Source organism: Anguilla anguilla, chromosome 7 (genome assembly GCF_013347855.1).
Source record: "Anguilla anguilla isolate fAngAng1 chromosome 7, fAngAng1.pri, whole genome shotgun sequence".
In the NCBI taxonomy this organism is placed as follows: domain Eukaryota; kingdom Metazoa; phylum Chordata; class Actinopteri; order Anguilliformes; family Anguillidae; genus Anguilla; species Anguilla anguilla.
The window spans coordinates 42,113,855-42,130,836 of NC_049207.1; the positions used below are offsets into that span (position 1 = coordinate 42,113,855).

The window sequence follows — 16,982 nt, forward strand, 5'->3', positions numbered from 1 at the left end:
GTGCACATCCACCAGCCATTTTCAGACAAGACTGGATGTCACCCCTGCCCTTGAACAAATTTTTATGCTGTCCCTTACATTCCTGTGCACCAAAAAGGCACCATTATTTTTTGGATTTTTTCAATATGAAATTCACTCTGTTCAGCCACAAAACAAAACAAGGACAATTATTGTGTAATTCTAAATAAGGGCATGTAGTACAATCACATACCAAAATGTCAGTGAACATCTTCATTGAAAACTTTTTTTTAAAGTTATATTTCATTCTTACTAACTGTGAAGACAAGTAAAGCCAAAAAACAATTGGGCAGGACCCTAAAAGTGAAGATTCATTCAGGTAAAATCTATTAATTAAAATGATTTCCTATCTTTTTAAATCCTTGAATGCAGCAAGGGGAGAGTATCTGTCTAAGCAGTGCAAAGGAGAACAAGAAGAACTGATGAAAAGCATCAAAACTTTAGCTGGCCAGAGAAGGAGACTTTCAGTCTGACCACTGCAGCATGCTGTTCTTAAATTACAAGTGGCAATGCTATTAACCTACACATAAGTCAATATTTCACAAGTAATGATAAATCAATGATTCAAAGAAGTAGGGTTGAAAATTATTCAACTAAAACAATCCCCAAAGACATAGATTCAATGTTACCTCATTATTGGTTGCCCTTAATTCTGAGCGACGCACTTACGCACATCATGTACACAAGACAAATGATTCTCAGCAACACCCAAATTCGAAATGTTTTAACTGCTAAGAAAATTAAGAAATCACTCTTCACAGTTAAGGTCAAACTGCAAGGAGGTAGCGTTAGCCTGCTTAGCCTGATCAGAGATGGAAACGAATAAAAGCACCAACCAGAGCCCTGCTAAAGGCTCTCACTGACTGCTGGCTGCAAGCTTCCACAGGCCCATGGACCCTAAACAAAGGACGGGGTCAGCGTACTTCCTCTCCCACTTCCATTTGATTTGAAGACTCACTGCTGCCACTGGTGGCCACATGAGAAACTGCAGCGAACTGATCCTTATCTGTAAATCATCGTGCTGAACAGGGAGTACAACATCATCAAATGATTTCCTTGAAGGAGCAGAAAGGAGACAGAGAATAAGAAGAAGGCTCAAAACAGAAGTTGGTTGACAGGACGCACATCTGCTGAATAGAGAGAAGGCGCGCTTGGGCATTTCGCAAACATACCCAGCATGCTCCGAGCACGCACGCCTCTCGCTTTTATTCAGCTCACTCTTGCTTCTGTACGGTTAAATGCAGCCAGAGAATGTAAGTGCTGCCTGAACACTCGGAGAAACCTAATGAACTCTGATGGAAACACACTTCATAATCCTGTTACTTTACAATATTAACATACTGATTGCTTCTTTTGGGGAAATGTATTAACAAAAAATAAGGCGGTCTAGGGGGTGTATAATCTTAGCTTTGGGGTTTTATGGCTTTTAAATACAATGCCTTGATTTTTTTTTTTCTCCAAGCTTTAGAAAATCCATTTGTATTAAGCATTTCTGTTTTTGTTATTTTACATTTTAAAAGCCAGCGGGTCTGTTCTCACAAATGCTGCTGGTACTTTATGATCCACCGTGGAAACCGGTGATATTTTAGCCTCTATTCAATCTAATTGCAGCCAACTTGCCATTAACTTTTATGAACTACGCAGCAAAAGGTTTAGTATAGTTGATTTTAGTATTAAATCAACTCTTTTAGAGTACATTTTACTCTAATGATGTGCACTGAATCCCTGTCTGAAACAAACTCTGCAAGAGCCAGACTGGCACCGATAATATTGCTGCATACTTAAAAGAAGTGTTACTTGATATATTATGCAAAATTATGAGTTTCAGCATTACTGAAATAAAAAACGGAGCATTCAGGCAAAGTGTATCACATTTTAATTAAATATAGAGGCTTTGACGTGTGTCAGTCTCCTCCATTTTAGCAAGGAGACCACATGCTTATCTGTGTCTCCCTCTCATTAACATATCAGGCTGTGCTGAACACAGTGCCTGAAGACTCTTCAACTGTAAAAAAAAGAAAAAAAGAGAAAAAGAAAAAAAAAGCAATCCTGATATGTACTGGGCATGTGCGAAGAAGCTGTGGAAAAGCGGGCCGCTCCTGACACCTCCCCTCCAGATGAAGAGGATGTGATCGATAAGGAGGGGGGTCCGCCTTTCGGAGGGCAAAGATTTTCTAATGATCCGAGCCGTCGCGTTCCCGAGGTGAGTCCCGCTGACAGCTCCGCCGCGCGCGGAGAAAAACTCCAGCGCGTCCGGACGCCCGCAGAGGAGCTCGGGCGGGGGGGGGGGGGGGGGGGGGGGGGGCGGGAGGGCACTGCAGAGTCCCGGGAGCGGCTTGCTTTCGGGGAGGCCTGGGCAAAGCGACCTGGACGCAGTGGGCTGGGCTGCTGGGGGGAAAATTCCCGAGCCAAAATTTTCTCTGCGCGAACCATTAAATAATATTTACCACAAGTTCTCAGACCAACCCCCCATCTAAGACCCAGGAGAATGTACCTGTGCACCCCCTAATCTCCCCCCGCCCCTAACAACAGCACCCCTGGCCATGGTTCATGGAGATGCCCTGTCCCCAAAAAGTTGAGCTGGAGCACAGCTGAGTTACCTTATTTATCCACTTGGGGAAATTCTCATCCTGGGACACTAATGCTTGTTATTTTTCAAATTTTAACACATTACCTTTGTAAGTGGCTTGGTAAGTATCATAGCAAATCAGGTTAGCTACCTTGCTCATGAGTAAAATGTCTCATGAGCAAGGTAACATGCAGGTTTCTCATTTCAAAGTCCTGCTCTATAACCACTACTCTTCAGTCACTATTATTATGAATAACTTCAACCGCAATCACCGCCATGAACATGAATTTTCCCAGATGCTACATCAACTACCAGAGCCCTTATACAGGTTGACTTAGAACTTACGGCTGCCACTTGACAGGGATTTGAACCTGCAACCACCAGGTGCTGAGTATCCTGGTCAGAACACCACTTCTCTGTTCCCCTGCACTCCACTTCTCCCAGCACCATTCTTATGAGCTATTTCTTTACACAGAACCTTCTCTTCTTCTCCTTTGTAAGATGTGCCCACACTAATATTACTTCTCCCTAATAACCCAAGCTTGAGCTACAGTTCTTCCTTTAGTCTGAAGGGAAATTTAACATCATATCAATTTGCAGAGTTTTGGCTTTTTATTTTGTCTTTGCGTTATGAGACAAACTGAAATCAAAGAGTGTGCCGTTAACTCCACAGGTAAACTTTGCTCAGGCTGTTTTAGCAATTCATAGCCTCAGTATGAACTTTTTCTGTCCATTTTCTGAGGGTCATACTGGACTCATTACATAACTAAAGTGGCTACCACATGCACCCACCCACCCACACACACACACAAACACAAACGCACACACAAACACACACGCACACACACACACACACACACAAAAGTGCACAAGAGTCACACACACAAACACAGGCACACAGAGACACACACATATACACACACACACAAGTGTTCAATACAACAGCATGTTTCAACATATTATGGAAAAGCTTACGCTTCTCTCAAGTTATTCATTTTACATTAATTTATTTTTATTTTATTTTTGCATTTGATGCATTTGTGATGCAGAATTCTTGCAAAATGTTTTTTTTTTTTTTTTTTTTTTTAATTGTCCTTAATTCTATCGAGAGTGTTAGACTGCATTATAAGTGTAGTGCTACGTTTTGTTTCTTCTGGATCATTTCACATTCGTGCTCCATGCTGAAAATGTAAAACAACTTTTTGCGTTAGTTGGAACATATTTATTGCGAGTGTGGTTGTTATTTACATGCAATGTGTATACTACGTCAAAGACGCATGCCTTGTTGAAAATTACGTAACTCATTTTTGTGTATATGTCCTATGAGTTAGCAGAACTATGGGATGACATAAATGAATACTCTGCAACCAAGTTTGCAGGCACCCAACAACACTGCCGAGCTGGTGTCTAGGAGGAGTCGCACTGTGGGAATGATCTTACAGTTTTATGCTCTGAAGGCGATATGAATGAAAAACAGTCGAACGTGTATTCGTGAAGGTCGCTTCTGTTGGGATATTATCTGTAATATAATCTGAAAGCGATGCTTGATCAGTGTGATTAAAAGGGTCATGATTTGCAAATAAACACACTTACTTAAAGTCCTGCGGGATATGATAGTTTATGTCAGTATTTATTTATTTATTTATTTATTTATTTATGCATACTTTGCCAAACAGATCATGAACTTGGGTTCGCACATTTGATTAATTTAGTCGTCCCCATCGCAACGTGAATGTTTTAATACCCAAATGAATTAGACCGATACCGTGGGAAAGAACGAGAGCAAGGCGGATAAAAATATGTCTGTTCTCTCATCCAGAAAAAGGGCTCTGTGCTCTTTTTTATCTTCGTTGTCAGTGCGTTCTGTTTGTTGGAGTTCATAAGACGTCGTCCCTTTAAAATGAAAATTCGGACAAAAAAAAGCAGAAAGGCAGACTCGGCAGAAATTGCGGCTGATATGTGTGTGTGTGTGTGTGTGTGTGTGTGTGTTATCCTATATTTAATATGTATTAGTACGTTTATGAGTTAGATCGTGCAACATTTTAGGTGAAACTATGTGCATGCTTTTCTGTGCTCCGTTTACCGTTTAAGAAAACTTTTCAAAGCCCCCAAATTGATAGATGTTATTTCACTTTCAACAGTATTCCGGACCATGGACATGACATTTTCTCAGCAGTATAGTAGCTGTTGTAATAACAACAATAACACAATAGCCAACCACTATAATTTATACTACTACAACTAATACGAATACTACTACTTCCATTACTACTACTACTGCTGCTGCTGCTACTACTATTACTATTACTACTACTACTACTAATAATAATAATAATAATAGCTACAGTTTGAAATTAGATCAACTATTCCATAAATGGATAACAAGTACACATAATATTATTTTGTATTGGTTCCCCTCATTTAAAAATCATGTATTTTGTGACTATTAATTATCCAGTCTTTCCGAAACATTAAAAAGTTGAGCTTCCCTGTTCATTAAAAAAAGTGATTTCAAGGTAAGTTTTAGGAACTCCAACACCAAAAAATAGATATGAGTCGAATCAGGTAACTTTTCTTGAGTGCAATAAATCGGCAAAAAAATACTGTGCTCCCAGAAGACAGTGCCATTCCCACAGGTTTGTAATTCTGTTGAACGCAGCTCTGGCCCAGGAATACAGTAGGCCTATTATGACCAACTGTTTTTCCAAGACCTGTCGTCAGTTTATTTACTGTTAAGTCTTCAATGCACAGCAGCTCGCGCCAAATTAGCAATCATTGTAATAATAGCTCCCAGTGCACAAAGGGGAATATATTGCGAAGTGGGACATTTTCCTTTTATTTTTAACAGGCACACTGTCTAAAATTAGCCTACCCTGAGATCAGAAAGTAGCCGATTCTATAATCTCTTTTCGCATAGATTATTTAATTCCTAATTTGTGCAAACGTCGTTTTCATTCATTCGAAATTAACTTTATGATCTAAACTAGCTGTGCTATGTTTGTTAACCATTTAAATGAATTCTAGCAAAAGGCACAGCAATAGTTACGATGCAATTGTAGACATAAAATAATATTCTTCGCTTCAATCATGAGTTCATATCCTGGTTTTATGGCAATGCAATAAATAAATAAATAACCAGCAGAGTCACGCAGGCCGACATTTCCACGGTGCCTTTAAAATAGTGGTTGAAACAGAAATGCAAAGTTCATTCACAGAAGGAAAGGGCCACGGTATAGTACAGGCCTACATTTCTAGGGCAATGTAGACCTTCGTTCCTGAGAGTAAACTGACAATTGTTCACAATTACCAAATTGCCACAGAATAAACATACAGACTCACACAAATATATTAGTACATATTTGATTAACCATATGATCACATCGTTGATATTTCAGTGGTAACTACAGCTTGCCTCTGACGTCAAACCATTGTAAACGGTTTGTTACGACCTCAAAAGGGCACTTAAATGCGAGAAAAGGCCAGACCTGGAGGAAAATGTGATTAGTTATAGCTTTTTCGAAATCTGCATGTCGAATCCACCGTTTAACTTGCCGTGTTGGTGTCATTTCACATAGCCTAACTGCATGTGAAAGGACAAATCTTCTTGAGACATCTTATATGGCCATACACGGAAAACATACAAAAGCGTTAAGTTTAAAAAAGCCAAGTTTTATTAAGCGTAATGATAGCTTAATAAAAAAGCTTCCCTTCATTCTTGGTGAGTGATGGTCGAATATCACTACACAATTGCTATTTGCCGTATTTTGTTGTACCAGGAATACATTGAGAAGGCGCTTTTGAAAAATTCAAAACGTGTTCTAGTATAATCACAGAGAGAAACCAACATTATTAGCCTATTATTATTATTATTATTATTATTATTATTATTATTATTATTATTATTATTATTTAAAAACTATAATAACAATAGTAATCATTATACTAGTTGTAGCAATATTACTAGTACTACTACAATTATTATTATTGTTATTATTTTTTATTATTTGTATTAATAATAATAATCATAATAATAATCTGAAGTTAGTGCAAAATAAATTTATACATTGATATATTTAGTATAAGAAGTGCAAAACATATTTCTATATTGATATATTTAGGCTATATATCACTCATTTATAATTATGGTTTGGTACTGATGTGTCTCATTGTTTATTTCAGCCTAATACTAGTCAATATAGCCTAACGCGACTCAAAACAATGCACTTACAACCATAGAACAAAAAACATTTCAATGAAACCAACGGTCATATAGCCTTCATAAATACCATTCCCAAGATACTGTTTCAGAACATGTAACATTGATAAATATATAGTATAGGTCGGAGTGGCTGGTGGTGTTTTGAGTAATAAGATTTGAAGCTGAAACTCGTGTTTGTTGCACGCCAGGTCAAGTTCATTGTTGCTTTGTTGCGCTTGGTGGCTTGTGGCTTTTTTCAACACCCCCCCAGCCCCCTCCCCCACCCCCCAACCGTTTGGACAGCATGAGCGACATTGTCATCAGGGGACACACACGTAAAGATTCCGCACCGCATACTCGGCCCTACACAGCAATAATTTCACAACGGAAGATACCTTTTCAGGTTTTCCAGGCATCCTGCCATGGTTCAGCCTGAAAGTGACTCTGCTGTCACGTTATTTCATATGAGTTTATCATTAAAAACTTCCCAATTATATTACACAAACAAGTCGTCCGTGAACCATTAACCTTTTACTACTGAGCCAAACATTTCACAACTGCACAAGTGATGACATTAGTGTGCAGCTAAATCCGAGTTTGTACTGATACAATAACACAGTAAGCGTCCAACAACTTAAATATTCGCATTTGAAGGAAGAAGCAGCCCACTTACTATGCATTGCTGCGAACGGGTCGTGTTTACAGTGTATTTCCATCGGAGAAGTCTTTTAGCGTGGGGGGGCGGCCCGGCCAGTGTGTTAGCAACTCCTTTCCACAGCGAATTTCAAAGCTTGTTAAGGGACAAGGGGAAAATAAATAGCAAAATTTGTATAAAAATATTTGCGAAGGAAGCGCCTCTTTTTTCAAATTTTCTGTTAAGGTCCAGCTATTATGAAACACAGGAGACTCGCGCCTTTTGGTTAAAAAAAGTGAATTGCCTTTTTCCCCCAAAATTGTTAAAGAAAACGCAGTTGTGATCGCAGAAAAAATTTTCAAAAATTAAAAAGTAAAAATTAAAAATATAAATAGTTCTAATAAAAATCTAAACTAAATTAATCCTACAGACGTATCTTAGCTGATATAGTCCAATGGAATGACGCTGAAAACAGTCAACTTGCCTATGTATTTTTTCTCTGTACTATGTGTATGTGTGTGCGCGCGCGCGGGCGTGCGCGTGTGTGCGTGCCTATGTGAAAGTGTGTGGTGTTGTTGCTTTTTTGTGTGTGTGCCTGCTATCGTCGCGGCATCATTCTCCAGCGCCGGGTTCCAGCAACTCGCTTGTCCCACCGCTATTGTCAACAGCAGAGCGATTAAAAAACACTGCGATCCTGTGGAGAAATTCACACCTATCCGGATTTCGTGCCGAGGTTATAACGTATGTCCGAATGTGACAGACAAGCTTCTTCACTACTTTGAGCGAGAATAAAAAAGTTTTTTTCTCAATGGTCTTAGAACGCAGGGCTCTCCTTCACCCCTCCGCCACCAGCTACATCGGGTCTGTGAAAAGTGTTAGTTATGAACAGTTACAGAAAACCCCCGCGCCAGTAGACAATGCGATTTCCTTTTAAAGGTTTTCGTTTCGGGCTTTCACCAATCCTGCCACCATATGATTTTTTTTTAGTGAGATAAAGTTTATCTTCACAAATCCGCTTGCGTTTTATTCGAAGTCGGAAAGCAAGAGCACTAAAGAGGCTCTTCAGACATCAGCGGGGCAAGTCTCCATCTGCGATAGGCTCCAAAAATTAATAAATAAAAAACATTAAAAATCGCCGATAACATTCAGACACACCCGGGAAAATATTCAGATTCCACGCTTTATAAAGTGGTGGAATTTGGAAGCGTAAAAAATAAATTATTCGGAAAGAAAATAAATAAAAGTAAATCCAAAATATGTGTATCCAACGTTCAGATGAAAACTTGGGGAAAAAATGTTTCCAGTCTGCCTGAGTGGCGCAGTTCAACTTTCATGTGTTCGCGGTTTCATAACGTGAATGTAATCCACGGGAGAGCCCGCTTAGCTTTTTTCTAAAGGAATGCTGTTCGGTTGCCTTTGGGAGACTGTGAAAATGCTGGATCTACTGGTCCTCTCGCGGAAATATCTCTGCGATTCCCGCAGCGTCGTACCGGCGCCCTGGAGTTACCGTGCGGCTGCGCCTCTGGGCGAAGCCACAGCCATAGTGCACACAGCGCGTTTCAGAACCTGCGCTCGTGTGGACAGCGCCGCAGGCTCAGCCCCGAAACCTACCATTCCGCCTTGCAGACCCTGCCATTCAAATGCAGGTTACCAATCACAAAGTGGCTCTTTCTATTCTTAACCAATTGGATGCAGGCTGCGAAATTCTCTGTCGAGGGCGCCAGGTATTGGATAACGCGAGTCCAGTGGGTGAGGTTACCTCTGTCCGAATTGCCCATTGACAAATGGAAGGTCTCGCAAAGAAGTGGTTTTTGGATCGAATAACCTCAGTTTTAATTTCAATTTTCAAGTAAAAAAAAATGAAGCTGTCTATCGTGTTGTTTATGCTTCATTCGTTAACAGCACATATTAAAATGTTTATCAATAGCGTTTTATTTAAGATGAATTTTAGAATTAATTGCAAGGAATAAGAGTCGGATCTTTCCAGAACTATATGACAGAGTAACAACAGTCTTTCGCGAAATATCGTGACTCAGTTGAACACGAGACCTAGAAATTATTTCCAGAGTGAAGGCAATATTATCCTACCAGAGCCATGCAAAATATTATCTAGTAAACCCACCTTAAGAGACGATGCAGTACAACAATGTCCAGTACTCATTCTGAAATAAATGTGGTTTTAGAAAGATGGCATAAAAATGAAACTGTTAGCCTGCACTACAATAACGTGAGTTTCTTTTTCTAAATAAGGTGGAAAGCTATCATATAAATTAATCAAAATATTTATTTTCTGGTACTTCTTTGTAATAAGTAAACATTTTATTTTAACTATACGTGCCTCTATATTTTGACTAGCCCATGTATCAGGTTTTGTGAGAAAAAATTAAGCAAAATGTATAGGTTACACAAGTTTACTTATTTAATATTATATTTGTTGTGTTCTATTTTCTCATTAACAGTAAAAATACAGTGCCAATGCGATGGAGCTGTAATTACTGCATCTGCCTATTCATAATGAATGAAATATATATATATATACGTATATGAGTTTGCTAACACCGCACCACAAATAATATGAAGTGTGAGTATTCATAGAAGCCTGATTATTCTACGTTAAAACGAATTCACACCGAATCACGTATCAACGCGGTGTAAAATTGTGAGTTTAACACAATTCTGAAAAGGGAAATGTTTTCTTTTTTCAAGTTTGTGTAATTTATCGATTTGTTTTTAATATTCCAAGCCTTTACATGCCACTGTACAAGGCCACGTTTGGATGAGAATTAGTTAACTTGCACTGATATACATGTATACATATTGTTCTTTGTAGACCTAATCTCGGTGCATTCCATTCATGTCGTCTGCATTTCAAAGTATAGGCTACTCTGCTTTATTGTATAAATGCTAGGATAAAGTCGTCCCTTTCACAACGACCTGCGATACGTTATGTATGCTTTTGCAAGATCTTTGGTCCTGCCTATATAAGTATTGTGTTAAACCAGCTTACGCTGCATTTCCCCTATATGGAGAATGCTAGAGATTGTGGTTAATTTAGCTTACATATGTGATATTGATAAGTATTATACATAAAAGACTCTGCGAAGTATCTAACAAAGTAGGTTGCATAAAAGGCAGAGAATAATCAAAAGCGAAAATACTGAGCGCGGCGCCAATTCCCACATAGATGCATTTGCTTTCAGAAATATGACCGAGAGAATGCACGATTCATTTCCGATTTGTCGTGATTTTGGATATTCCTTGATAAGTAAAATATGAGGGCTACACATACCTTCACGCAAATTGAAAAGTGAATCCGTGTATTTTCTGACAATGGCTTTCGATTCATTTTAGGCTACTCTTGAATACCACGAGGGGGCGTGCGTGGCCGGATTGCATACCATAGCAAATCAAACACCTACCAGGTTTAAATGAAACTGCCGCACTTCTAACATTTGCAAAAAATATAAATAAGCAAAACAAAACAAAACAAAAAAGGCAAAATCGAGAAACGATTTTACATTTTTTCTGCTTAATCCCTTGACTTAGCTTTATATGGAGGCCGATTAATTAGCTCGGCCGAAATAAAGCGAACTTGATTAGGTTCGAATATATTCGGTATTAGATTGAAGGAAAGGCGTGCAAAAATATGAATTTCAAATCCGGAAAACATATGACATATGACATTTAACAACAGGATTCAGTCGCGGGGCAGTTACATGTATCATCACAATGGGTCACCTGAATAAAAATTAATATTTTACTAAAGAACCATGGTCTATATTAACACAACTCTGGCCATGGTGCACTGCCAATATGCAGCATGGACAAAATTATATAAGACCTTAATAATATGCACTGTGCAACACAGTGTCCACTTATCGGTCAAAAAGTGCTAACAAAAAAATATAGCCTATAGGCGGGGGCAGTCAGAAAAAATGAAAAGTACAATTCAGGCCGATTCAAATATGTGTAAACACGTAGACCAACATCGACAAATCCATAAATATTTGATTTCGGTATTTTGTACGTTTGTTCGACATTTGAGTAGTAGAAGCTGACAAAAGAGATTCAAATTGTTACTACATTGCAAACACATTGTTGATCGTCGCATAGCTCAGTCGTTCTCCTCCACATTTGCCAAATATGTCAAGATATCAATTCCAGCATAACAATTACGTGTCTGATTATTAAAACAGCACATTTCTTTCTGAAAATGTTAGTCAATTAAAAACACGGTTCAATAATTGTAATAATTGTACGCTCTCCGCAGAACAGTAGTCGAAAGGTGTCCTATGTGGGCCAAAATACATTTATTCAATGTTTCCTCACAATCGGCCCTGCTTGTTTCCCAGTTGCCAGTACGACCTTCTGCATTCAAAAAAGTAATCGTTTGGGTAAAAGGCAAGGATTCTGTAGCCCTTCAACAAAACTACTAAACTCAGAGGTTCGCATCCAAGATGAGTGTTATGAAAAATTAATTGTCCATGCAATCATTTTTTAATTTTGTTTCACGCTTTTGTTTCTACACATAATGAGAAATTCGTATCTTTTAAGTCAAAAATACATCTGCAAACAAAAATAAAGAAATAATAATAATCCACTAAAGAAGACTGACTTTAAGTGTAGTAGGCTGCTCTGAAAAATATGACTTCCAATTTTAATTAAATTACACAGAGCCTGTAGTTATTCTTATTTTCCAAAATAACTTCTGGCCCCATGCAGTCATCCATAAGGGCTGTTTATTTTGACTGGAAATAAAATCGATTAAACTGCCCGACTCCTGCTCTCCAAGAGAAAAAAAAAAGAACGAGGCAATGTTCACTGAAAGGTGACTAATTTGGGCAAGTTATATTATTTGCACAAGTGAGTCGTTGTCACTATATCTTTTTTTTTTTTTTTTTCAATTCCAATGCGCTTTGACCTCGTCGTTACCCAGATTCCCTATATGGTAAAACAGCGCTGCAACTGGCGAGTGTCGGCACTAACTTACAAACAGTAAACTGCGCCTAATAGTCGGAGCAAGCAACAAAAACAAGCAATGCTATACAATATTTCACGGACCACGGACGACTGCTTGGTGGAAAATCCGCTGGAAAGAAATGCACTGCACCAGGCGAGTGGCAAGGTGGTCCTCCCGATCTGAGCCGTCCTTTAATGTCGCAAAGCGGGGACAGTGAGCCATCATCTACGCCAATAGGTACTTAAACAATAAAATGAAGCTTCGGAGAAATGTTTTATAAAAACTCAATTAAATGCGCGAGTCGTGTATGGGCTAGTCCGAAGTTATATACCAAAAGACAATTCGATAATGTTGAGTGTAGAACTATGCGGTTTAAACACATCTGGTTGCCAAGATTTAAACTCCAGTGTAACAGGAAGAATTCAGTTACACATTCTAAAGCTATTAGGTCAGCATTGATACGACAGTGAGCCAAACACTCCGCTGAATTATGAGAAGGTATGAATGGAAAATCCCAACTAAATAAAATAGCAATGCATTTCACGTGACGCAAGATATGTTGTAATATACCTTGAGGGGAAAACGAACGACAGCATTTCCCGTGACCAGAGTCACAGCGTCGTTCAATCGTGCGCTTTAATGTACTCTAATTACAAGGCCCGCTGTTTCAGTGCACGGATTCCCTCTCATCTGGGAACGCTGTAGAGGAACCTGTTGCACCGAGGATACGAATGGTCCACACACCTCATGAACTTGAATATATAAACAATAAGATGGCCTCACCGGAGGAGCGACGAGAGCAGATCCCCATAGCTTATTCGCTCACCAGTGCCTGTCACTAGACGGTCACAGAGACCGCGCAAAACAAAACTAAAGGTTTAGCTTGTGCACCAATATTAATTCACGAGACAACACATTCCTGTTAATTTCAGGTCTAATCTGAGATGGACTGATATTTGCATAAATTGCCATACACGTGTGCATGCTTTGCGATAGAGTATGGAAACAGATTATATAGAATACAAATTAATATGCTATTCTTTTTCTCGAATTCTATAAATGCATCATATGAAGAATGGAATGCTTATACATTGTGTATCGCAATTATTGAAAATGTATATTGTCGAAATAAGTGTAGATAAGTTGGCCTAGGGAGACTGGCGTGCAGGCATTCGTATAGTTTTCATTGTGAAACACAATTTGAACAGTACTCATCTACACAGGCAAATTGCACTCACGGAGACTAGTAGGCCTATACGAAGCTGCATTAATATGCCTACCACTTAGTTCAAGAAGGCGATATGTTCTGCAAAAAAATGTTAAAATGTTAGGAAACGTGTGTCTTGAAAACAAATGTAAACTTAATAATAACCAACAATTACCATAATGAAAAGTGAACAACAAACTCTGTAAGAATGAAGTCACAATGTTGCAGAAATCGCTGACGAAGTTCACAGCGAGAACCGCTGACCGAGCATCGATTACCCAGTCCAGCAAATAATGCACAAAATGATCATTATTGATTTTTCCGGTGCTTTTTCGCGAGTAAAAGGTTTCAAGAAGTCCAAAACTGGTAAAATGCAGGAGAGCAAAGAGGCTAAATATTAACATTCGGCTACTCAATTGTTTTCAGGCACGAACGTGGTATGCCGCCGTTTCTCGTTCAGTTTGGCATTCAAGCCATGACAAGGAATTCAAAAACATGAATATAAAAAAATGTGTACTGAATATAACTGCGTCGAGGAAGGAAACAAACAATGCAAAGACCGCAAATATTTTACGTTTTTCTTTGATTCGGTTCTTTTACCATTTTAAAGGCAGTTAAACATATGAGAAAGTACAAGAAAATATAGAAAACATGTAGGCTATGCTATGTTACATGGGCTACAAAAATAAATCAGAAACACAAATCATAAAAATAAGGGGAAACTGAAATGTATGATATATTAAATATATAGTTGTTGTTTTTCAAGCGCAAACTGTTTTCCTCTACATAGCTGTCCAAACCTTTGACAACAATTTGTTTACGATGGACATCTTATAAATAAAAAATACATGTAGCCTAATCATGGCAGCATTCAACAAACACACACAAACACACGCATGCGCGTGCGCGCACACAAGGCAACATAACATAGCATACTTTCCCTCACACGTATTGATGACCACAATAATTTAGATACTTGCATGTTTCTTGAAAGTTACAGTCAAAATGTAGCTATATACTGTAGGCTCCAGTATCTTTTATGAAAAACTCACTAATTTTATTAGGATGCTGTCCAATTGTATTTACTATTTTGTCGTTCAAACCGATATATTGTATTTGCTTTTTGATTAAATTGTGTGAAAGTGTGTAAAAAGTCTTCCCTACCTGACCTCCCGCTCCTGTGCGATTGTTGCTTTTGGTCAAAGTCCATCCTGGTGCGTGAGAGATAGGAAATTTTGCGAGGAAAAAAGAACAAAAGTTTTTTTTTTTTTTCCTTTTTTTTATCAGTGGCTTTGGTGAGCTGCAGGTTGAAATTATTCGACTCTTCCGCTCCCTGTAGCGCTGTCGCGGTTGATCACTGAGCTGAAACTAAACGTTTTAAGCTGAAAAAAAGACTCAGAGGGAACCGTGAAACGATTAAGGAACTAAAGAGCACCTCGCAATGTGCGCTCATGTCCTCTTCCTTCACAACATCACACGCCTTCCCTAGACACGACCACAGTCCCTACGGTCTGACATCTGTTACTGTGTTCCACTTAAACTTTTCTTTCTTTCGTTCATTTTCTTTCCTCTTCCGCAAAGGTCTCTTTTGTGTTTCAAGTTGAATCCGGGGTTGGACAGAAAACGAGAGAATCACCATAGTCTTGCATTTTTGAGGGGCAGGGCCCAGGAATGCAGCCCATATGCTAACATGACTATAACAAGGCTGGCTAAATATTGAAAGACAACCGATAATGCACGAAATCCGTGCTTTACATATATTCAAAGTCGGTAAAAACTCTTGCCTTAAATATACAAACCAGTCTAAACAGGCTTACTGAATTGACTATCTGGACAAGTTCAAAATAGTTTCCAAATGAACACGCGAAGTTCGAAATACGACTGACACACTGAAAGGCTAAATAACACAGTACTAAAATCTCGCCTCTAGCATTACATTACATACAACGTAGGCTACAGTAAATAACTGCATAGGCCTACCTCATATCTAACACATATCTACCACATACAAAAACAAACTTTGTGGAGTAATGTTTCATTCTTAAGTAATAGCTGATGAATGATTATTCTTTCTTTAAACGCACTGGCAAACTCAGTCAGATAGTCACCCGATGTAAATACCATATAGCCTATTACATTAACAGTCAAGCTATACCAAAATTAGCTTCCAGTAAACACAGTAAACAGTCATTTTAAACACTAACAATGTACACCAATACTATCAGGTAATAAAGGCAGATGAAGGGAGGGATTATGCTTCAATGATTAATTCAAGTAGCTTCCTGTTCCTCAAAAGAAAGTGAAAATATAATTAAGGTAACTTTACTCCCCCCCCCCCCCCCCACCCCTCACTCACTCACTCTCTCTCAGTCTCAGTATCATAGCCTAACTAAACCATGAAGCATGTCAAATATGGCTTATAGTACCATAAAAACAGCCCTTTTAAAATAGATAAATAAAACAAAACAGTAGCTTATACTGTACGTAGAAATTACAGGGTTACACAGATGTGTATAATATAATAGCTTCCAGTACGAGCTAAAGATCCTAATGTTTTGTTCTTAAATACAATTAAATAACATAACTAAAATGTAGTATACTGAACAAAACATCTCTTTATTGAATAAATCTTACCCAGTCGTGAAAAAACGCTTCCATCATTCTTTTTGACACACCGCCCAAAATAGAATTCCCTCTGGAAATGTGGATAGGGTGAATTTGTGATTAACGGAGACACATTTGTCAGAGACAGAAAATCTGTGTGAACTGTGTGGAATTTAATAATTTGGGTTTAGCTCTTAGATGAGCTCTCACGTTGGTTACCTGGTGTAACGTTGGTTTCCCGTGGAAGCATAGAGCATGATGAAAATGCAAGGCCAATTTGACCACCGTCAGGCTTCCCACTGAGCTGTTATTACATTTTATAGAGGCTTATTAATGTGCAACTGTCCAGGTATGGCTTCTTACATCCCAACGGGTAATTGGCATTACTGTAAGTTACAAGTCGTAAGTTTCTCTGAATAAGAGGGCCTGCAAAAAGCCTAATGTCAGTGCAAAAGCTACTACAGCTGTGTAATCTCTGAGCAAGGTTTAACCACAATATGCTTCAGCAAAAAATAATTCCAGCTGTGCACATGGTCTTGGTCCTCGGAGTTTGCGAGCAAAGCTAGTCCACGTTGCAAGCATTTAATATGAGTTCCCTTAAACGTTTAATGACTATTTATGATGTAAGCCTTTTGTGAGCTTTTGTGTCCAGAGGAAATAATTGATTCCAGGGTCTTCGAGGGACCACACTCTCCTATTTATTCCCATTCTCATGGATAGTTCTTAACAAAGGGGCATACTGAACCATCTTAGTTGACGACTTTGCGAGTCTGAAGTTTCGTGAAAGTTTTC

The 16,982-nt window shown here is 38.7% G+C and overlaps 1 protein-coding gene across 5 annotated transcripts in view; it reads right to left on the bottom strand.

Annotated features, from left to right (window-relative positions):
* The window catches only part of LOC118232299 (paired box protein Pax-5-like), a 62,606-nt gene extending 47,197 nt beyond the window's left edge, over positions 1–15,409 (bottom strand). For 2 of the 5 annotated variants that reach the window (XM_035427181.1, XM_035427178.1), the window contains exon 1: positions 7,459–8,990. In XM_035427181.1, coding sequence (XP_035283072.1) covers positions 7,459–7,501 — 43 coding nt within the window. In that variant the 5' untranslated portion in view covers positions 7,502–8,990. Of the gene's footprint in view, positions 1–7,458; positions 8,991–14,750 lie in introns of those variants that run through there. The other 3 variants (XM_035427180.1, XM_035427177.1, XM_035427179.1) reach the window with 3 other exon arrangements.
* Between the last annotated feature and the right edge of the window lie 1,573 nt (positions 15,410–16,982).